Source organism: Strix aluco, chromosome 12 (assembly GCF_031877795.1).
Source record: "Strix aluco isolate bStrAlu1 chromosome 12, bStrAlu1.hap1, whole genome shotgun sequence".
Taxonomy (NCBI): Eukaryota; Metazoa; Chordata; class Aves; order Strigiformes; family Strigidae; genus Strix; species Strix aluco.
Genome location: NC_133942.1, coordinates 9,818,516 through 9,840,930, shown reverse-complemented (window position 1 = coordinate 9,840,930; position 22,415 = coordinate 9,818,516). Strand labels below are relative to the sequence as shown.

The 22,415-nt window shown below is 42.0% G+C and overlaps 2 protein-coding genes across 11 annotated transcripts in view; both read right to left on the bottom strand.

The window, feature by feature from the left end:
- MTMR10 (myotubularin related protein 10) overlaps positions 1-3,530 on the bottom strand; it is a 41,666-nt gene extending 38,136 nt beyond the window's left edge. The window contains exons 1-2 of the mRNA XM_074837587.1: positions 3,128-3,530; positions 1,659-1,719 (exon numbers count right to left, since the gene is read on the bottom strand). Coding sequence (XP_074693688.1) covers positions 1,659-1,719; positions 3,128-3,187 — 121 coding nt within the window. The 5' untranslated portion in view covers positions 3,188-3,530. The remainder of the gene's footprint in view (positions 1-1,658; positions 1,720-3,127) is intronic.
- A 6,081-nt stretch (positions 3,531-9,611) lies between these two features.
- The window catches only part of TRPM1 (transient receptor potential cation channel subfamily M member 1), a 109,588-nt gene continuing 96,784 nt past the window's right edge, over positions 9,612-22,415 (bottom strand). For 6 of the 10 annotated variants that reach the window (XM_074837224.1, XM_074837214.1, XM_074837215.1 and 3 more), the window contains 5 exons: positions 22,248-22,268; positions 20,456-20,600; positions 18,082-18,281; positions 15,028-15,160; positions 9,612-13,134 (listed from right to left, as the gene is read on the bottom strand). In XM_074837224.1, the coding sequence (XP_074693325.1) occupies positions 11,865-13,134; positions 15,028-15,160; positions 18,082-18,281; positions 20,456-20,600; positions 22,248-22,268 (1,769 nt within the window). In that variant the 3' untranslated portion in view covers positions 9,612-11,864. The remainder of the gene's footprint in view (positions 13,135-15,027; positions 15,161-18,081; positions 18,282-20,455; positions 20,601-22,247; positions 22,269-22,415) is intronic. The other 4 variants (XM_074837216.1, XM_074837218.1, XM_074837222.1 and 1 more) reach the window with 1 other exon arrangement.

Genomic DNA, 22,415 nt, shown 5'->3' with positions numbered 1-22,415 from the left:
CGTAACCTGGGGCAACTTACTACAAATGTCCCAAAAGCCATCAAATGCTGATTTCAAAGATAGTGCAAACAAGGGAAATGATGCAAACGTGGGATAAATATAAGTCAGTTGAGAAACAAACCCAGTCAGCACTATTTTAAGTGTACTTCAGTTTCACAAACAATGAACGAACCACACTGCAAAAAGCTACTTCACAGAAGTTGTTTTCTATAACTGCTCATGCACATGTCCCACAGTAAAGGCAAGATGTGTAACATTTTGAGAAAATCAATCTCATACTGCCTTGCATTTTCTGTGGAATGTCTCAGAGAAGAACATGCAGTCACTTCCTTGTGAGTCAAAGACCTTGGATGAGTATCAACTGCAACATAACCAATGAGATGCCAAGCGGTAAGCAGAAATTTTGCAAGCATAAAAATATAACTGTATTTCAAACACAGAGCAATCTTAGCAATGTATTTTAAGGTATTTATGCCTCAAGCAGAATCTGTATTATTCTGTTTCATGAAGAGTGTCAGTCAGTTGTTGTTTACTCTTTCAGCTGAACCTCTTCCACAATACTTCAGCCTCTTAAGCTTAAGGTACCTCACTGGACCATATCACATATCAATTAGTACTGCTTAATTAACAACAGTCCCATATGAAGTAGTGACAGAAATTATTTTTTAAGAGTCACTTGATTATTCTATTGATCACTTTGAAAGTTAACATGTGTTATCAACTTAGACAACATGTTAGCCATAGCTTCCTACGTTAGTGCGTATGTAAATTCAGATTTGTTACCATATAATCTGAACGCTAAGAAAAAATGCAGTATATCATTGTTTTAAATTCAAAAATACCCTTAGAAACAGCAAGCCAAATATATCAATGTGATGTACAGTTTGCAATCAAAGTAATCTTGAGAATAGTAGATTGTTCCTTTGGTATCTGACAAAGGCTTTTAGAAATCCTTATTGATCAAAATGTCATTTACCAAAGATTATTTCTTACTTAAAACATGGAAGTCATGAATATACTACATTTTTATAAATATGTAAGTATGAACAATAATTTCTCATCCACAAACTAAAAAGGTTATTCTGCGTAGGTTTAAAGACACTTACAAATTCCAAAATTATATAACGGCTGCATATTCAGTAGGACTAAGTGAATAAAGATGGCCTACCTAGATTACCTACTGGAAATTCTATGAATATTTTCCTTTAAAATAAAGGAAGACTACAACACATGCTACAGTAGTGGGTTCTGCACACAGGTAAAGGTCTGACTACCTCACAAAAATCTAATTATTAATAGTCTTCCAAAAGGTGTCATAAATGTTACAAAACTCACAATGGTTTCATTTCAAATACTCACAATAAAACCAAGACACTATTCTACATGTACTAAAGCATCACACAGGCAAAATTGCCTATGTATTTATTTAGTGTTTCAGGCAGGTTAGAACAATTTTCTACAGACACAAATATCATTAGATTTTCCTACTTAGAAGTTACATTCCCTCAAGGAGCATGCTAAGATTAAAATATATCAAAAATCAATAATCACAGTAAAACAGGGAAAACTAATTACATTTTACCAATTTTATTATAATAAACAAAAAGTTTAAATATATCCTTGTTGAGGTATCTGTCAAATTCCTGATTTATGCCTACCTGGCAAAAGCACTGGTTCCAGTTTTTTAATCCTTGGTTCTGAAGCTATATGGTCTTCAGCCTGAAGGGAAAAAAAAAAAAAAAATTACTTAAGAATCAGAACTTTACAGTCAGACACAAGTCTGATATATTCAGGCAAAGGAGAAAGTCCTTTTAAAATAAAAAGCTGATCTTAAAGAGCTAGGATCCAATCATAGCAATCATTTTCTGTAAAAAATATTAATGGTTTTGTGTACATTTAGCTTTGTATCACAAGAATAACATAGCATTTAAAGTGCTAATGCTTAACTACTTGGGCAACCTAGGTTGTAACAAGTCCCAGGATGAACAAAAAAACAATTTGGCTTGACATTCCATAAAGGCTCAAGTCCTACAACAAGCTTTACACAGATATGGACACTCAAGTTTGCTCAAACCTTTTAACATGCATGACTTTGACACAGGAAATATTTCCAAAAAACCAAGGCCTAGAACACATACGTGCATACTTCCATTTTAATTCTAACATTAGAAAAATACTTCTTTAAAAAGACTGGAACCTTCAGTGAAACAACCTTAATGCCTATGGTTCCTATGCTGACAGTAATACCACCATTTCCAAGGACTAGGAACATCTAGAACTACGCTGCCTCAACATTTCACTGCTACCAAGAAATCGTGAAAAAGCAAAAATGAGTCAACATGTCAAACACGTTGCTAGAAGAGGTCCTGCCTTGTCTAAAAGAAATCAAAACCACATTCTGTCAAGTGCACACCCAGACCACACCAAAAATCCTGGTAGTTCTACTAGATATACTGGGTACTATATGCATGATATATGGTCTACTAGTATATAGACTTGATTTTCTTATTTACAACACCAGCCAAGTTTTAAACATGAAACGATGGCTACAGTGAGAGTTTATTTATTTGCATAACAGTCAAGCACCAGCTGCTTTCTCCTCAAAGGATTCCACAGTGCAAGCGCCAGTAACAGGGATCCCCCCCCGCACAAAGAAGAAAGCGAGCCCAAACACCTGAAGCATTAAACTTAACTTTCTAAAATAATCTCACATCGGCCGGTTTTCACCAACACAAGACTTTAATTTGATAAAAGTTCTGCTCCTCGACCAAAGTTTGGGCCTGTCACCAGCATGAGCTCACTTCACGTCCGTGTGCGGCTTCAGAGCCCAAGGGGCTGCCCCTCAGCCGTCGGCACAGCTTTTGTTCCCTTCCGCGACGGAGGATCTCCAGGGGCCCTTGGGAACCCCCCCCCCGGGGCCGCGCAGGTGCTGCTGTAGTACCCCGTGGGGCCGGTGACCTCGAGGCGAGCGGGGGAGAAGCTCCGGGGAGAGCCCCGGGCGCCCCGCGGGCCCCGCTGCGGGCCGGCCCAGCCGCCGCCGCCGCGCCGGGAGGCACCTCGGCCGGGGCCAGGGCAGGGAGGGGGAGAGCCGAGCCGGTCGCTAGTGGAAATAAAAGGCTGTTGTTACCTGAGGCAGCGGCAGAAGGTAGGACTTGAAGGTGGGTTTGGGCTGCTTGAGAGAAAACATTGTCGCCGCCGGCGGGGACCCCGGCGGGCGGGGCGGGAGGGAGCGGCGGGCCGGGCCCAGGAGGCCCCGTCCCGCGGGGGCAGGGTGTCGACGCCCGCCGGCTCAGGCCCGGCGCCCCGCGGCCGCTCGGGGCTGCGCGCTCCCAGTCACACGGCGGCGGCCCCGGCGGGCGGCGGCGGAGGCGGCCCCAGCGCACCCTCCTTCCCCAAGGGAGGAGTCAGCCGCCTGGGCAGGCCCGGCCTGGGGCTGCCGCAACCCCTCATGGAGCCCCCCGCGGCTCCCTCCGCCTCCCCGCGCGGGCGGCCGCCCAGCCGGCCCAGCCGCTCTCTACCGCCGGCGGCGGGCGGGCGGCGGCGGCCCCGGCGGGCGGCGGGCTGAGGCGGGCTCTGCCGGGGCGGCCATATTGGGGGGGGCGAGGGGGCGGGGGAGCGGCCTCCGTACGGCGGCGCGGAGGGCCCAAGCGGCCGCGACCCGCGCCGTCAGCCGGGTGATCAGCGTTCTGTCCGCTTTTCACGGGCACTTCCCGCGACGGCAGCCGCAGCCGGCGCTGTTATTTCTGACCAGACTGACGGCGGGTTTGGTTACCGACTCTTAGCGAATCCCCGGGAGACCTCGCTCAGCCCCGTCCCCCGCCGCGGGGGTGCAGCCTCCCCGGGGGCCGGCCGGGACCCCGCGAGGGGAGGTGACGCCCGGCGCTGCCGCTGGGCAGGGGGCGAGAGGTCGCCTCCCCGCCGGCCTTCGTGAGAGGAGAGCGAGCACAACCACAGGGGCCTCTGGGGGAGGGAAATGTTACAGTGCGGACTGCGGCAGAGGATTCCCGCAGTTTGGCCTCTGAGCCACTTGGAGACTCTGAACCTCCGCATGGGGCCTGCAAAGGCAGGTTTTTATTGCGACCCAGGGTTGTCTCGCATCAGCAGTAAAAACCCAGCTCCAGCAGGAATTAACTACTGCTACCGAGTTCTTCTCACTGTCACCTTTTATACAAGGTGTATCACGTCGCAGCCGTGGAATGTCTGTGACCTACGGGTGAAGCCTCCAGGCTGCTGCCGCGCCAGCACCCTCTTGCTCGTCGCCGGAACCGTGCTGACTGCTGGAGGTGGATGCGGATCTAACATCTGTGTAATTCCCTTTCCTTAAGCTTTCCAGGGACTCATGGATGGCTCACTTGAGCTTCTCTAGAACATGGAAACACAGTTGCACACCTAAACTGCCAAAATTGAACACTGCTCTCTCTTTTGATAAGTAGGAAACTGAGCAACTACTCACACGTTTAGTGGCCCTTGGCACCCTTAACAGTCCATGTTGCAGGTGCTTACATGAGCGCTGACTGCAATGAACTTGGTCTCCGCAGTGGAAATTCCTCCTACAATAAGCAACAGTTTGGATGGACATGTGGTTTAATCGAGAGCCCCAGAGTGGGACCACATGGGACCATCAGCTGTGAGACCTAAGGAAGGGGGACAGTCTGGATCATCACCGTAGTGATGGTTCCAGCTATGAGCCAAGCATATTTCTCTGCAGGGCCCATGGTTTAGGGACGAGAGTTGAAGGCCAGGACCTGCCAAACTAACTGCTGGTATTTGGGCACTGCAGCCTCAACTTATTAAAAAGCATACTGTAATTTTTCTATAACAGCTCACATGCAAGATAACATCAGTAAAGGCCTGCCACAGCATAGTAGTGTTATAATATCACCATAACATATAGTAAAGAACTAGAAGACTCCAGAAAAAACGACACATTTTTAGACACAAAATGACACATGCAGCGCCAGCCACAGGGTCAAGGTGATCCCTTACTATCATTAACAGGAAGCACATTACATTGCATTACAGCCGCTGGGATTTTTTGGTGAAGTCAGAGGTTGAATATTCAATGAAAGAACAGACTTTTGGGCACAATCTGGATTACCCAACTTTGATGAGATGCCCCACTGATGCCAGCAGGGAGGTTTGTTTGAACAGCGAGGAAGGAAACAACCCACTGGCATCTGCCTAGGTTGAAGAAAGAAGTACGTGTGCATACATTTAAAGCTGTTCAACACCGGCAAGCACTTCCATAACAATACACTACTCCTGGACTTGCAGGTGGAGAAGATAAAAACAATCCCACTGTGTAGTTTTTTTAAAACAAGTGCACCTGCTTGCACAAAGGTCCCATCTTATTTGGTGTTGGCAGACAGTTCCCTTCACTTTATCCTGTATTTTCACATCAAAGATTTTTATTTTGTGTTGTAAACATCATTAAGTGGCATTATTCAGCCCGGCATGGTCTCAGGCTCAGCCCCTGTCCATTTTAGAGAGTGCACTGTGCTGCAGAAGCTGCTGGTGGTGTAACACTGAGTGCCTGACAGTGCTGTGAGAGCAAGCCACAGCTCCTCTCCTGCTTGTGACCGACCCCTTTCACAAGCTAAATCTCTTGGATGTTTGATAAGCAAGAAATACTGCAGGATTTGACCTCCTCTTTATTCCTCTTTTAAGTTTTGTGTTCAGATTCACAACATTGTTGAAAGAAAATTAAAATCAGAAAAAGGGGAAGAGAAAGTGAGGGGGCAAGGAAGGCAGAAACTGCCCAAATGAGCTAGGCTTGAAATTGCCCATAACAAATTTGCAGTCATATTAAAAATGACAATTATATATACTACATCAGAATTACATGAGTGTTTCTGCATCAGCACAGAGCCTTCTGAGGAGTGGCTGTGAATGCAATTTTACTGTTGAGGGAATGAGCATAGGATAGCACAAATTTCCATTAAGGACTGCACTGACACATTTAAATTGCAGTGCTGCTCTGAAAAGGAGCAGACAAAATCAAAACTCAGTAAACATAAGATCATAAGATTTGCAAGGATTGTTGTTGGACCTGGTCACAAGTTGCCACTGGAAGAGTTTTATGCTGGTGGGAGGAGAGCGGTGATTTGATAGAAGTGAGTATTTTGGAGGAGCAAGTTAATCTGTCACAACTTGCAAGTGGGCTACAAGCAGGCAGTGCAGACAGGCCCAGCAGGACAGGCAAGTAGGGCAGGGTAGGCAGGCAGGGCAGGGCAGACAAGGCAAGAGGGCAGGTAGGGCAGGTCAGGCTAGGTAGGCAGGATGGGGGGCAGGCAGGGAAATCCTCTGGATCCTCTGACTCCTTTTGGGCAACTCACTCAATTGCCTGCCATCTCCAGCCATCCTGGCTTGCTTCACTTGCTCGCTTTTTCTTAAACAGTTCTACTAAACAGGAGGTTTCTGAGAATGCCTTTGTTCTACGAGAACAGTCTTGAAAGAATGGTGGGAAGCTAGCTATGCAACAAAGCCAGCTGAACTGAAAAGACTGCAGATGTCTGTTCTCATTAATTCAAAGAATTTATTTTTTTACTCAGCGCAGTTATTTTCCTTGCTTCAACATTAAGTTATTCAGAGATATCTCCTGTGTGCTAGGCTGACCAGGACCCTTACACTTGTCCACTGTCATGGCCCTCCCAGAACCATCTTGGCCTGCTCTCATGGTGGTATCACACCCCACATGCTGTGTGGCAGATTCCTGGGGCCTCTTTTTACATAACAGTGCAAATTGTTTGTAACAGTGAAGATAATCATCTGCTTAGCTATGGCTACGGTGCATAACCTGCTGTATTTACTGATTAGATTAGGTATCTTCCTAAAGGTTCTGGTACAGCCTCACAAGACAGCTCTGTGGTTGGGGAAGTATTTTGGCTTGTGCAATGCATGAGGGCTGGGGTTAAATCAGAACAGATTTTCATAATGTTCCCTTTTGATCTCTCAGCAGATTAGAGAATGGCTTTCATTAGACATGTTCAAGAACAGGTTAGACCACCATCTGCCACTGATGCTATCGACATTGCTGAACTCGCCTCAGTGTAGATGATCTCTTCCAGGCCTGTATTTCTATGGCAACTTATGTGTTTTCATATCTTTCTGAAGAATGGTTCAATTACTGGTTTGAACTCTAAGGCACGTCCATTGTAAAGATACAGGGCATCAACCATAAAGCACCACTTTGCCATATCAGTTTTTGTTTCTGCAGATAAGGCTAAAGTTGAAAAAAGCAAAAGAAGGTCACGGTTTTAAGGCAATCTGTAGTTTTTGTCTCACTTCTCCCATGGCTTGTGATTTGTCAGCCTGCATCTCAAACTACTGCTGTGTACTTTTTTTTGACTACCCCAACTGCCTCGGACCCTGGCACCAGTTGAAATGGGCATTAAATGGCCGTATCAACCAGATCTTTACATGTCTTGCCTTTCTGTTTGATGCTGGATCCCAGTGAGGGATCAAAATCCGCAATTAGGCTGAAATGTTCGGCTCCGGTGACTACTACACACAGTAGAGCATTTATCTCCAGTGGCTGTAGTGAGAGGAAAACACTTCTAGGGCTAATGTAGTCTCGTAGCCCATTAAATAGAGTACTGTCACTGCTAGTAACAGGCCACAGGCTTTATGCTGACTTTGCAAGGCCTCAGAACTGAGGCTTATCAGGATTGCTTTGTCTGAATTTGCCTTAACCTGCCTCAAGCTGTTCTGTTGTTTGTTTAGCTGTGAAAGCTAAGAAATTCAGGTGTAATTGTAGGATTTGAAGGCCAATGACGAAGAACAAGATGTAAAGTTGGTAGCAAACATAAAAATGCCCCTAAGCAAACAAAAAATAAGGAAAAGGAAACCACCATCAACATCATGCTCATCCTAGCGAATGACCTGGGATGCTGACAGCTGGCAATTTCCTCGCTACTCCCATTGCAGCCACTGACTGTTACACCCAGAACATCAGTGCAAGTGTGAACATAACATCAAAAAAAAAAGGGGTGGATAGTAGGAAATGTGCATATATTGGGTTTTTTCCTGTAGTAGCATAGTAGTATTCTGTTCTCTCTTCTTGTCTCTCCTCTCTTGTAACTAGATCTCGACTAATAATAATTCACTGTTAAAATTTGTTACACTAGCAATAAATTCATACATACAATAAATTTACATACAAGGTGTGTCTCCTTTTTGTTCATAACAAGTTTTTGAGTGTAACAGTAGTTCAACTGGAAGTGACCAGTCAGACATGTCAGTGGTGCAGAAGTGATATGCTGGCAACGGCACTACTAGGTGGGACCCCAGGAACATGTCCAAGTGTTGCTGTCACTCTGAAAACTCACCTCCTCCATTGCAAGTGCTGGGCAGCAAACTGGTTTTGTGTCAGTGGGTTAACTACCGAGAACACCCATAACAGGGCACAGTCCTGTGGATCTTCCAGATCTAATGAAATAATCCTGTTGACATCCTTAGTCATGCACCCTTTTCATGTTCCTGTTTTCTGGTAAGGCTTTGCAGATACTTCTCTTAATTTTTATTTAGAAGGACAGATACACATTTCGCCAAAGATGTTAGTCAAGCCCAGCACCTAGGAATGTATCCAAAGAAGCAATATGGAGAAACCATAGTTGGAAAGTTTCGATGGCTACTTTAATTCATTACTAAATAATATGGAAAATGGACTTCCTTGGCTCTCAGGTATCGAAATCCACATCTAAAATGGAAAGAGTGACTCTACAATAGGAGAGGCTTGCAAGAGCAAAGTCAGGGTAGTTCCAGAATGATGCAATGTAAAAAGGGGTAATTCGTGGAATCAGCTGGTATAGTTAAGAACCTGCCTATGTGAATATTACAATTAGTCACTGTGTTTAAAACATTTGCCTTGAGGGAGTAAGAAATGTCTATATTGCAAGATACTGTAAGGTGAACAAACTTCAATTACCTCAGTGTAATGCCTCTGTGTAGACATAGCCTTAGAGCACATACTCTTTAGGCTTGACCTGGTTCATTATAGGTCAAGCATATAATAAAAAATGGTAGTGGAATTCACTGTGACACTGCTGTGGAGTCACCACATACTTAGCAGTAGGAGGGATGCATCTTCCTGAAAAGCAGTATTAAACATGCCTCTTCAGAAATGCAAATTCTGTGCTTGCATCCTTTCAGTCCGTATTCAAGAAAGCATGCAGGCAGACAGGCAAATGTGTTGATTGTTACTCAGTTTAGTGTGCTCCAAATCTACTATTGGTCTTCTATGCACATACAGAGCCATACTTAAATCTTATTAAAATGGCTGTATGTCTAAAATAACTCTGCCAAAGTCAGTGTAGTTACTTCACATTTAATAGCAGAGAGGTTATCATTTCAGTTCATGCTATGCAAAAGCACAGAAAACATCCAAGCCTTATAAAGTCATCACTGTATAGAGAACTCTATGGAAAATTACTGGCAAATGTTAAAAAAGAAACCTTGCTTAGAAAATGTTCAGCGCATGCACTGCCTAAGAAGAAACAGATAAGTGAAGTGTATGGATATCATTATGGTGAAAAATTTGTTACACTGAATTAATTTCACATCTTTTTCATGTGTTTCTTTATAAATATTTTTACACAAAGAAAGTAAATAAATACAAAGGTAAAATGTTTTTGTTTGAAATCTACATGCTATCTGATAAATTTTTAATGTAAATGCTAAAAAAATAACTGGTCAAACAGAGCATGATTTAACACACATTTTATAAAGACAATGTAACAAGAGGTATGCAACATACTGTATTCCATTCCACAATGCATACTGCTTGTTTAGCAAAGTGCTGAAAACCTGCATCCCTTTGTGTTTGTTGATGAATCAGTTTCTGGTGAGTGTGCAAGCAAACACTAAAAAGGCATTGGCAAGTTGGAGGCTATTTTAACCACACATACAAAATAGCTATGTAGTTGCATAGAATGGTAACACAGAAGTAAACATGGAAGTGAAACAATTTCAAATGTCATTCTGTTTTTACAAAATGTCAAGTTCCCTAAAGTTGAATAAAAGAGAAGCCCACTTGAAAAGCAAAATGTCAACACTGTTCTGACAAAAGTGAAAGCAGTAAAGCTGCTAATAAGACCAAGATAGCAAAAATCTGTAGTAAATCATGACTTAGCTTTCAGAAATGTCTATGCAGTTACCACGACCATTCAGTATGGTAACAGCACTTCAAAGTGTAAGTATGGATGGAGTATGAAAATATAATACAAACAATAAAAAGCTGATGCCATCAATGCATTTGTAGTATCTTCCATCAATCTCTGCATTGCAGAATGCTGTAAGCAGCATTATCAAGGGGGATACTGAGACCTGCATACTGTGGAGCTGATGGTGGGGGAAGAAAAGAAACTCTGTCTTTTCAACATAACATATGAATAAGTCCTGATGGTTAATGAGTTAAGCATAAACTTTCGACCAGTATTCTGTGAACAGTAACATGCCTTGAACTCATTTGCTTTCTTGTCTGTTCAATCGTATGCATTCATCCCCTGCAAAGAGAGGTTATTTGGGAAAACAAAACTCCCAGAAGGTAAAAGAGAAGAATGAGGCAGATAATATCACACTATTATGAAGAAAACTATCCAAACCTAGTAGTTAGAATGCCACTGTTGAGACAAGTGTGCTGGGAAAATGTAACTATAGCTGTGAATTTCCAGTCTTAGTCATCGAGAGATAGAAAACACTTTCGCTGTAGAGACTTTTTTTCCCTTTGACATTTGTTTTTGGAATTTACTCAAGAAAACATATGGAATTTCTGTTCTCACCTGGAAACTTTATTTTTTGTTTAGACTAACTCCTAAAAGCTGTTCCTTGTTCCTCATGTGTCATCATAATGAAATTGCAAAATGAAAGATGAATTTGTCACAGTAAATTTGCTTTGAACACAAACTGGCTACATTTTGATCTCACCCAGTCAGAACACCTTTCCTGTTTTGTTTTATTTTCCCTTACAGACGTTTAAAAAAAGCCGGATTTTTACTCTACATGGACTTCTATTGTATTCCCCATTTATGCAAAACACTAATGCAGATCTTGGATTCATATTATTAAAATCTCCATATACTTCATATACTTAAAATCTCCCTAAACATTTTGAAACAATGATCATTGTTTTTCAACAGTGTACGGCTGTCAGCATGCTTTGGAGTGGGGACAGATATGATCCTGAAAGCAAGATTATGCCACTAAAGTTCAAGGACAGGTCAAGAATATGTCTACACATGGCTTTCTGGGTCAGGTTTCTCCAAACACATCTGTGTTTTGCCACTCAGACCTATTTTATTGGATGAAAACTGCTATGTTGTGCCTTTCTGAAAGAGGAGCTAAGAAGCATGCATGAAATCAGGAGTGAAAGAGGGGACTGCATAATTTTTCCTTGCCTCCAACAATTTGATCTGAAAAACACAATGGCCACAAATAAACCAGCTGCATAAGTAAGGATAAAAACTAAGGCTGGTTAAAAATTTGTTCCATTTAAGAAGTCTTGTGATAAAAAAGAAGAAAAAACATTTTCTAAATTATTGCATGATAATCCCATCCTTATTTTATAAAGAGCTTGTCAGTAAATGAGCTTATAAGGGAGGTCGAAATGGAACAAAGTAAGATCTATACTGTTGGCATCTGTGGACTGTGCCTACTTTTTATCTGCCCCTGAGAGAACATCTTCCTTTCACCTGACCCAGCAAGCATTTGTTTAAGAACAGAACATGTATCTATTGAGTTTAAAATTAAAAGAAATAAATATATACAAAATTCTTCTTTACAAATTAATTTAAAAATCCATAATTTGTTCAATTAGTCATGCTGCTTTCCTGACTGTTGATAAAACAGGAGCCAAGCCATTAGCCACTTCAACATTCAGTTTCTGTGGATGCATTTTCTTGCCTAGCTTTCTGTTCTTCTGTTGCACTGCCAAATGCTACCACCAAATTAGTTACACTGCTGGCATGTCCTGGTCTATTTAATTTGTCCTTTACAGACTTGGCTTTCCGAGAATGGCTGTGCAAACTCTTTGAGCGTACTGATGGGAACCCAGAAGTCCTTTCTGGCTTTACTGACAGGAAATTCTCTTTCTCAGCCTTGACAGTGGCAGGCATAGACGTGCAAGAGACACTCATACCTGCTTCACCAACATCACTGTCATCATCTGTGTCCATCTGTAACTTCTTCTGCTCTGCTTGCCTTTCTGCTTCAGAGATAAAACCAGGGTATTCTGGAGGACGTTCTTGAGAAAGTTGCTGCTCAACTTCGTATTTCCACTCTGTGGCCCACTGTTCAATTGTAGAAGGGCACAGCTGATCCATGATGGTACTATACTCTGTGGTCCAGTTGTTAACTCCTCCAACCAGCTTCCCACCCTGTGCAAATATAAAGCTCCTTGACTTCATCATAGTGGTTTGACAAGCACTGAATGTTTCAGGAGGAAAATAGCGCATTGCTTTAGATTTGTCCAAGGGATAAGAGATGGTTGCTTCTAACTTGGTATGTTCTACTTTTAATTGAGTGTTCTGAAAATCTGATCTTGGTACTGACTGTCTGTTTGTAACAGCATCCATCTGGTTTATACTTCGAGGAAGCACTCCATCACTCTTGAAAATCCCCTGCTTTTCATCCCCCAAACCACCTGAACCAGAATGGGGTCTGGAAACATCCTGTGCAATTTCTAATGTAGATTTACTGTAATCTGCTGTATTAGCACTAGATGTATAATGGAGACTGGGGTGGTATTCTGGAACCAGCATCCTTGGGTCTGCTCCATCTTCTTTGGTACCAAGAGAATGGGCTTTTTTATGCAGTCCCACGGCTGGTGACATAGGAGCGGTACTGTCATCATATGTTAACTCATCGCCTCCAACGTGGTATCTGTACATGCTGTAGCCATCAGAGCTGCTAACACTGCTCTGCCTTAGGAGATATGCAGCATCACACTCAGATGAAGCCCGTGAACGTGGATATGTCAGCTCAGATTTGTCAATACCTGCCAGCTTCTCAAGAGCATCTACCATCCGACCAGATAGTTCTTCCAATTGAGAGAGTCGAAGGTCGACTGTTTGAAGAGAAGCTTTCATAAAATGTTCTCTTTCATTCACTTCTTCTAGCCTCATAGACATATTTTCAACTCTGTTGGATATAAAAGGGGAAGCATAGAACAGAAGCTGTGGAATGGTGCAGTAATCCATTATAGACACCCAGCTACCCATTTCTTTGTAAGGCAGAATTTTGTGCTATCTATCATGCATCATTCTTTTTCCCTATGTGTAGCATCAAAAGCATGTGCATTTCTTGTAATCTGTGCTTTCCATACACCATATTAGAGGACTATTTGAACTTCACCCTTATTTACATTCCAGGAGAGTACAAGAGTTGCAGCCCTCGGGGACAGCCTACTATTAACATTTCTGAGTGTGCCACCCACTTCATGTTCAGTTGTCCTCTTTCACTGCAAAGCATCAATTAATTATATGAAAAACACTTTCTAATCACATGCTCACAGGATGACTTAAAATAACATCAAGGCATATTGTCAAACAGGTTTTATAGCTGCATAAGAAAGAACATACGCTGGTGTGTATGGGATTACTTCAGCTCTTGAAATACCTTTCAATTGTGTATCAACTGAAGGGAGGGGAATTATTGTCCAGTTCAATTAAAATAATACTTTTTCCCATTTTCTTTTATCATTTATATCATAATGGAAGTGGTGGTACCAGAAGAATGCATATAAAACTAATGCATTAGAATGTGACTTCGAGATCATACACTAGTAAATCAACTGTGGAAATTAAATTAACATTCTTTTGCTCTCAAACACAAAAGATGACGAAGCATCTGGAGCAAGAAGCCATGAGAAATAAGCAAATCTGCTTTGTGGCCATAGACCATAGTGAATCAGTGAGGCTTACCAGCCCTGCTTTATTCTCTGTCACAATACCTAGGATTTTGACAAATTGCCATGGATAAATAGTGTGATAGAAACTACTCAAATACATGTAGCAGACTTCATTTCTCCTCTATTCTCAAACTTCACATATAATAATGCAAGATGTTCAGGGCCTCTCTTCAAGAGAAAAATGTTTATCCGTTAAAGAATTATATGGCTCACAGAGTTACTTCATAAGAAATGTAAAAAGGAAGATAGATAGATAGATAGATAGATAGATAGATAGATAGATAGATGATAGAGAGATAGATATGGAGTAGTTCATTATCAGAATACTGTGAGGTAGATTAAAGGTGAAAGAGTGTTTAAACTCATTTTCATTACAGGGAGAGTTTTTCATCATTTTAAGGAAGTGACAAAAGACCCCATCCTTTGACTTACTACTAACAGAATAGGCAGAGCCTTTGGGAACAGTCCTGCCAAGTGACCTGGTAAAAAAAGGGCTACTGCCATTATCACTGTGTGCTTACACAGCAATATACAAACATTACCTAGTCTTCAGAATAGCTTAATGATTTACATGTGAATATTCACCGTCTTTTAAATGGAGAAGTTCATACTGAAAAGCTAAGCACCCTGTTCAAAGCTTCCAAGAGAATTTGTGGCAGAGATTAAAATTCAGCAGTTGTGAGTGCTGGACCCTAGTGTAAACCATAGGCCCAAGGAAGAATCCTCAGTTCTTTTGTCATTAAGCTCCAAAATGTTTCTTCCGGTTGGATTTGCTGCTGGAAGCTCAACAAGTAGTAATTTGCTCAAACACATAAAAAGCCTAACTGTGATCTTCAGATGGGAGAGAGAAAAAAATTCACCATGAACAAAAATGTTCTTATACCAAAGCTACCCAAACCAGCAGCCTTAGTGACATACCAGCAGGAAAAACAAAACCCTTGCTCTTGTGAGAGAAGCACCTGCACAGATACTTACTCAGAATTCAGAACAGTTTCTGAATTGGTGGTGGTTTTCTTCAAGATCTACATCTTTTGTACTTTAACTCAACTTTGGTTATAATGAAGACGCAAAAAAGCAATTACTGTTCCAGATAAGTGGTATGGCTTTTTTCTTATAATAGGTACCTTTCAGAGGTAACTCTGATGCGCTCATCATTAGATGATTGCTGCTCATCTTCTTTTTCCTGGAAGTATTCTTCTACACACTGCTCTTCAAACTCATAGAGTTTTTTTAGCTCTTCATCATTCAGAAATAACTCTGTGCAAAACAGAAGAACAAAATATGAGTTTTCTTTTTCTAAAGTTCTAGCAGTCAATTTAAATCCAATTTAGCAGATTATTATGGACATACAGATACTGCAGATTCTACTCCTGAACTAAATGAACAGATGATATTGTAAATAGGGAATGAGCGCTTAGACAAAGATGGTCACAGCCCTGAAGGCAATGTAACGCATTATCATAGAATTGTAGAATGGTTTGGGTTGGAAGGGACCTTAAAGACCATCCAGTCCCACCCCCCTGCCCCGGGCAGGGACACCTTCCACTAGCCCAGGTTGCTCAAAGCCCCGTCCAACCTGGCCTTGAACACTGCCAGGGAGGGGGCAGCCACAGCTTCTCTGGGCAACCTGTGCCAGGGCCTCACCACCCTCACAGGGAAGAATTTCTTTCTTAGATCTAATCTAAATCTACCCTCTTTCAGTTTAAAATGGTTACCCCTTGTCCTATCCCTACACCCCCTGATCAAGAGTCCCTCCCCAGCTTTCCTGTAGCCCCCTTTAAGTACTGGAAGGCTGCTATAAGGTCTCCCCGGAGCCTTCTCTTCTCCAGCTGAACACCCCCAACTCTCTCAGCCTGTCCTCACAGAGGAGGTGCTCCAATCTCCTGATCATCTTCATGGCCTCCTCTGGACCCACTCGAGCAGGTCTGTGTCCTTCTGATGTTGGGGGCCCCAGAGCTGATCACAGCACTGCAGGGGGGGTTGCACGAGAGTGGAGTAGAGGGGGAGAATCCCCTCCCTGTACCTGCTGGCCACTTCTGGGCTGTGAGCACACGTTGCTGGCTCACAGTCAGTTTTCCATCCAGTGATACCCCCAAGTCCTTCTCTGCAGGGCTGCTCTCAATCCACTCCTCGCCCAGCCTGTATTTGTGCTTGGGATTGCCCCAGCCCATGGGGAGGACCTTGCACTTGGCCTTGTTGAACTTCAGGAGGTTTGCATGGTCCCACCTCTCCAGCCTGTCCAGGTCCCTCTGGATGGCACATCCCTTCCCTCCAGTGTGTTGACCCCACCACACAGCTTGGTGTCATTGGTGAACTTGCTGAGGGTGCCTCGATCCCACTGTCTGTGTCCCCAACAAAGATGTTAAACAGTGCCAGCCCCAATCCCGACCCCTGAGGATGCCACTCATCACCGCTCTCCACTTGGACATTGAGCTGTTGACCACAACTCTTTGAGTGCAACCATCCAGCCAATTCCTTATCCACCGAGTGGTTCAAGGATGTCATGCAGGACAGTGATCATCTGCTTTTATGACCATCCACTGTTTTCTCAATGACCTCTGCACTTTTTAACAGCAGTGCTACACGTTGAACAAACTCACTAGATTTTACAGGAAGAAGACTAGGGCAAGCTCTGCCAGTTTGTTCCTTCATTAAATATTGTTCTTAAAAGTATGCCAGTTATAGGCCACAGAAAATCTAATACAACAGATTGTTTCCCAGACATTCTTTGGATAAGAGCTTCAAAAATTTATAATCATGTAAGGAAAATCCAAGGGAAATACAAGCTCTTGGGAACATTTCATCCTTTACTTGAATTTGCCTCTTTGTATTTGGAGGGAGTGTTACATTTACTTCAGAATCACAGAATCATCTAGGCTGGAAAAGACCTTGAAGATCATCCAGTCCAACCATTAACCTAACATTAACAGTTCCCAACTACACCAGATCAGTGCTATGTCGACCCTACTCTTAAACACCTCCAGGGACGGGGACTCCACCACCTCCCTGGGCAGCCCATTCCAATACCCAACAACCTGTTCTGTAAAGAAATGCTTCCTAATATCTAGTCTAAACCTTCCCTGGCGCAACCTGAGGCCATTCCCTCTTGTCCTATCACTTATTACTTGGTTCAAGAGACTCATCCCCCCCTCTCTGCACCCTCCTTTCAGGTAGTTGTAGAGGGCGATGAGGTCTCCCCTCAGCCTCCTCTTCTTCGGACTAAACCCCCCCAGTTCCCTCAGCCGCTCCCCATCAGACCTGTGCTCCAGACCCTGCACCAGCTTCGTTGCCCCTCTTTGGACACGCTCGAGTAATTCAAAGTCCTTTTTGGAGTGAGGGTCCCAAAACTGAACACAGTAATCGAGGTGCGGCCTCACCAGTGCCGAGTACAGGGGTAAGATCCCTTCCCTGTCCCTGCTGGCCACGCTATTTCTGATGCAAGCCAGGATACCATTGGCCTTGGCCACCTGGGCACACTGCTGGCTCATGTTCAGCCGGCTGTCAATCAACACTCCCAGGTCCCTCTCTGACTGGCAGCTCTCCAGCCACTCCTCCCCAAGCCTGTAGTGCTATTTTTTTCCTTTTTTTTTTTTCCCTTTTTTAACTCAGAAGCATATTATGCAGAAATATAATTACTAACAAAATATGTTTCGTGTGAAATGTAGAAATATAGGGACAATTGTGAGCATCTGATTGTTTCAATGAGGGATACAATGAAAATAGTAATCAACAATTACAGAGCGTGTTAGGAGAAGAATCCTCACAGTTCCCCTGTGAAATGACAAATACATCTCTACCATGGAGGAATGAAAGTGTGGATACTCTTACACACAGATTGCTCACAATCACAGAGCTGACATTACAGATTACATTTGAAACTGTGATCCCTTCATCCTGATTTCCTATCTGCCTTCTGAAACATACGGATTTCACTAGGTAAAACTGGATTAAGTAGATGCCATCCCACTGCTTTAAGAAAGCATGTTAAGAAAGTCTTCATTAGCAGCACAGCATTTTGCATATTGTCAGGAGCCGTTAATCTGATATAAATTTTGTTCCATACTGTCTTCTGCAAATACACTTGACCATCAACGTGAACAAAATAGTTCAGCATTGGAAAAGCTGCTGCTTTCTGCTAATATGGTGCAAAGAGAGCAACTTAGAGATTTCTTGCATACTCAGTCCCTTGTCACGCTCATCCTGGTCTCCTTCACCCTTCTTGCAGCAACAGCAGATTCGCTTGAAGATTATGTGGATGTGGCTGAAGATAATCATTGGTGGTGGGAGGACAGGTCTGTCATGGAACGTCATGATCAGCTGGTATCGCTGGAACTTCCAGACTTGGTTGGATATTGATTTTACCTCAAAGAAGGTATTGCTGAAAGGCAACACAGGTATAGTTTCTATTAGGCCCCTAAGTTTACTTTAATTGAGCAAGTCCTATACTGAGAAAAGTAGCAGCTAAATAAAAACATGAGGCCATATGACTTGCTTGGTTCAGCTCTTTGTTGATGCTGCTGAAGTTGCTGAACTGGTGATTAACTTGAACTCATGATTTCACTACTCCTTTTGAGGGTAGCAAAGCAGAAGGTGCTCTGCATCCCTTATGCACCACCCAGAACAGTCCCCCTCTTAGACTATTTGCGCCTACTGTATAAAGTCCTTTAGGTGTTAGTGAAAAGAAACTCACACAATTTACGAATCACATAATTGGTATTCTGAGGCTTGGTTATAAAGTATTTCTTTTAACACATGCCAGTATTTGATATTACAGAAAGTATTAAATCCATGAAAGGTATTTTGTATGCTAAACCCAGAAGCTTCACATAGTTTGCCTTTAATATGCTAATCAGCTTGACCTACATAGAAGACTTTTCAAGTTTTCACCAAACGTCCTAAATTCAAACTTTATTCACTCAAACTTCTGTCTCGAAAACATCGTGCATATTCTTCTAAAGGAATTTGTTCTTGGAAGCCACAGCCTCATCATTTCTACACCGAAATGAGGCGTGTTATAAAGATATTTTATTTTGTAATTCAGGGGATATGAAGGAGTGTGATAGTATCCAATCCAGAGATAACAATAAGTCAAGGTTATGAAATACCAAGTAAGAGAAAGCAGACTTGATGTTCTGTTTTAGATAAAGCTTTTCAAGCTATTTTAAAGTGTGCTCAGACAGCTCACTCCACTTCTATGATGATGATGATCTTGGCACTTCCCTTTTTATATGTTCTGTCCACTTCCTTCCTAATTCTCTGTGCTTTAGAATATCTACATTCACAAAACCAGTTAAAACATCTCATTGAAACCAGAGAATTCTTGAGTACACATAGCTTTTGGTTTCTTTTGGCTAAGTATGCATGAGATTATTTACCAATGAAAAATAACAATCTGCCTTCATTTGGTGTCTCCTGCATTGCAGGAATTCCCTAGCTAGATCTCACCCCCTTGCAACCATGCTGGGATGGCAGGAGTTAACAGCATGACCTACTTCCCAAACTGCTGATTCCTTGGTCCTTCAGCCAATAATAGCTACCATTGTAAGATTCTTCCCCTTCCCCCTAGCGATTTGACTGGCATTGGAGCACTTTAAAATTCATGACCTTTTAAGCTACATACATCAAATGAAAGACAGGCTTTGTGAGCTGTAGAATTCTGGGCACACGGTGAACTATTTTTGTGGTTGTGACACAAGCTACCTATGCCAACAAGCCCTCCAACACTACATGTTTATGGGCATTAAAAATGGATCACCTGCTTTTCTCAGGTGGTGTGTTCAAAAAGTCTTACTAGCAAGTAGATATTTAAATCCTTTTTTTTTTTCTTTTTTTTTATCCCTAGGTCATGACAGGAAAAGCATGCAACATAACTGTGAGTAGAAAGAACAAGCAGCAGAAATTTATTTGGTTTTACTCTAGAGAAGTCTAAATATAGATTTGTGAAATAACTTAAGAATGTGCATAGTGCATGTTGCCTGGACTGGCCAGAGATCTTGGCAACCTGTAGCCATCCTTTCTCTTGGTTCAAGACAATATAGACTCCTTTTTGGGGTCATTTAAGAACTCTGCAAGGCCCTAATTTCTTTTTCTAAATGAAAAGCAAAACAAGAAGAAAAAAGAAAAATAATCCAGATGATGTAGTGATAGTAGAAATGCCTCCTGCTTTTGATGTTCAGATTTTCATTCTGCAGTTCTATCACAGAATCATGCTTGCTAGTGTTTACATGGGCTTCCATCAGGTATGTAGCAGGTTTCAGGGATTCTGTTTTTCATATTTCCAGAGCAATCTTGAGGCCTATCGCTATCCACTAAATGGTAATTGGAAGTAGCCAGATTCTCTCATATGCATTACTGCAATTGCTGGCAAATTAAAAGCAACCTTTCCTCCACTCTTTCCCAGTGTATACACGATTCCAAATATTGGCCAGTCGTGTTCACAGAGTAATTAGATCGAGTGCAAATGCAAACCCTTGCAAAATCAGTTGACAGGCTCTCACAGAAACTTTATCTCGGCAATAAGAAAGTAAAGATAGTGCATGATCATTTACATACTTGAAGACAGCAATCAGCAGGTTTACCAACAGGATATTTGCTACCAAGAGGTAACAGGCCATAATAGCAGGAGTGAGCCAGGCCCCTGGTATACATGGAGGGAGACGTTTACCATCATCATCATAAAGATTGTCCCCACAAGGAGCTGAAAAAAAAACCAGGAAAGGTATTTTTCACAAATTGCCCAATACTTAAAAGACACTATTCACATTTATTTAATGATGACACATGCATAAACTTTGCCAAGCTAGACAAATTTTGCAGTTTATTTCCAGTAGCAAGCATGTATAATTTCTGCTTTGAATTCTGCTTCTAACTACAGCATACAAAAATAATTTTCCATAATAGTGAACAGAGAGGCAGCTCCAAGTTTACTGTACAGTGTGGCTTTCTTTTCAAATTCATATAGAACTTTTTCTCATAGTAATAGTCTAGGACAAGATCTTAATGTGCTTACATACATATTAATAGTGAAATTAAATAAAATTCTCCAAACCTGTGTGCATAACTCGCCAAAAATATTAAAGGATTTATATAGTGGTCCCAGATTGCTAAGCATCAATTAAAACTTTATCAGGGCCCTGAGTGTGCTGAAGAGGTTTTAATGATTCTGACCAGCTTCACCTGGTGTCTACACCTACACCCACTATACGTGTGAGCTATGTCAGGTGTGCAGGTCTGAGCCCTGCCTCCTAGATGGACCTTAGACCTGTGTTTGACCCCTGGATAAACCCTCTTCTGAGTCTAGCCTTGTCTCCTTTTGCCCCTGACGGGACTCCCTGGATGGACCCTCGACTACCACTTGTCCTGTCTGGGGCTGTTAATGATACCAGCAGGTGGCCCTGCCCCACTTTCGGGCCAATTTCAGTTTCCCTTATTTTTCACAATAATTCTAAATTTTTAGATAACATTTTAAACCAGAGATAAAATTATAAAATGAAAATTATATTAGTAACAGCAAAATTGCCTGAAGTGATCCTAAGAAAACATAGGTTGTCTTGGGTAAGAGCTGCCTTGTAGTTGGGTAAATGCAGAAAGTTTGTTCTGTCTTTAAGTGCAGTGCCAGTGTATCTGATTTCAAATACAAGGATAACTTTTGGAACCATTTAGTAGCGGGTAAAGTGTTTATCAACCACAGGTTCTTTAGCTGAAATCTTAGTAAATACTAAGTCTGACAATGACTTTATTACAGATTTAGTTTATGTGAATCGACAAACCAATATTTTCAAGCATTTTGCAAAAAAGCCAATGCTTCAACCTCACCTGAAAAATACTTCAAGTTATTTGAAAACAGTATTATTTACTATGGACTCTAAGAGATATTTAGACAATGATTAATAAAATATACTTTACTTGCTTTTCAGACATCAGACCCACATTTTCCTGTTCATCGTAAGAAAAGTGTAACAGGAAGTTCAAGCAAATCATAATATTATTCACATGGACCAATGAAAGTACTGCCAAAGAAACACTAACATTGTATCTAGGTAATCAAAGGGAATTAGCTATACCATGACACTCATGCATCATAATTTAAAAAGATAATTTTACTGAAAATGTACTAGAAACAAGTCATAGCAACCACATAAGCTCAATTAAAACTTCTGATCTGCATCTGTATTAAAATATTTTTCCTCTGCTTCTTTTCAAATGAAACTATTACAGTAGAAAAACAAGATTCACACCTGAATATTGGATGAGACCAATAATTAAAATGTCAGTATCTAGTGAAGAAGAAGATTAATGAACATATTCAGCTAAATGAGATAATCAGCTCTCCACAGAGACTTACGATTAATTTCCATGGCATAGACTGAACAGCATTCCAAAGGAACGGAATAGGAAAGGAGGCAGGGAGAGAAAGAAAGAAAACAATAGAATAATATTGAAAAAAAATACAAAAAAAGATGATTGAAAATACAGTTTTGCTGCCAAGAAAAGATAAGCAGCTTGAATGTCA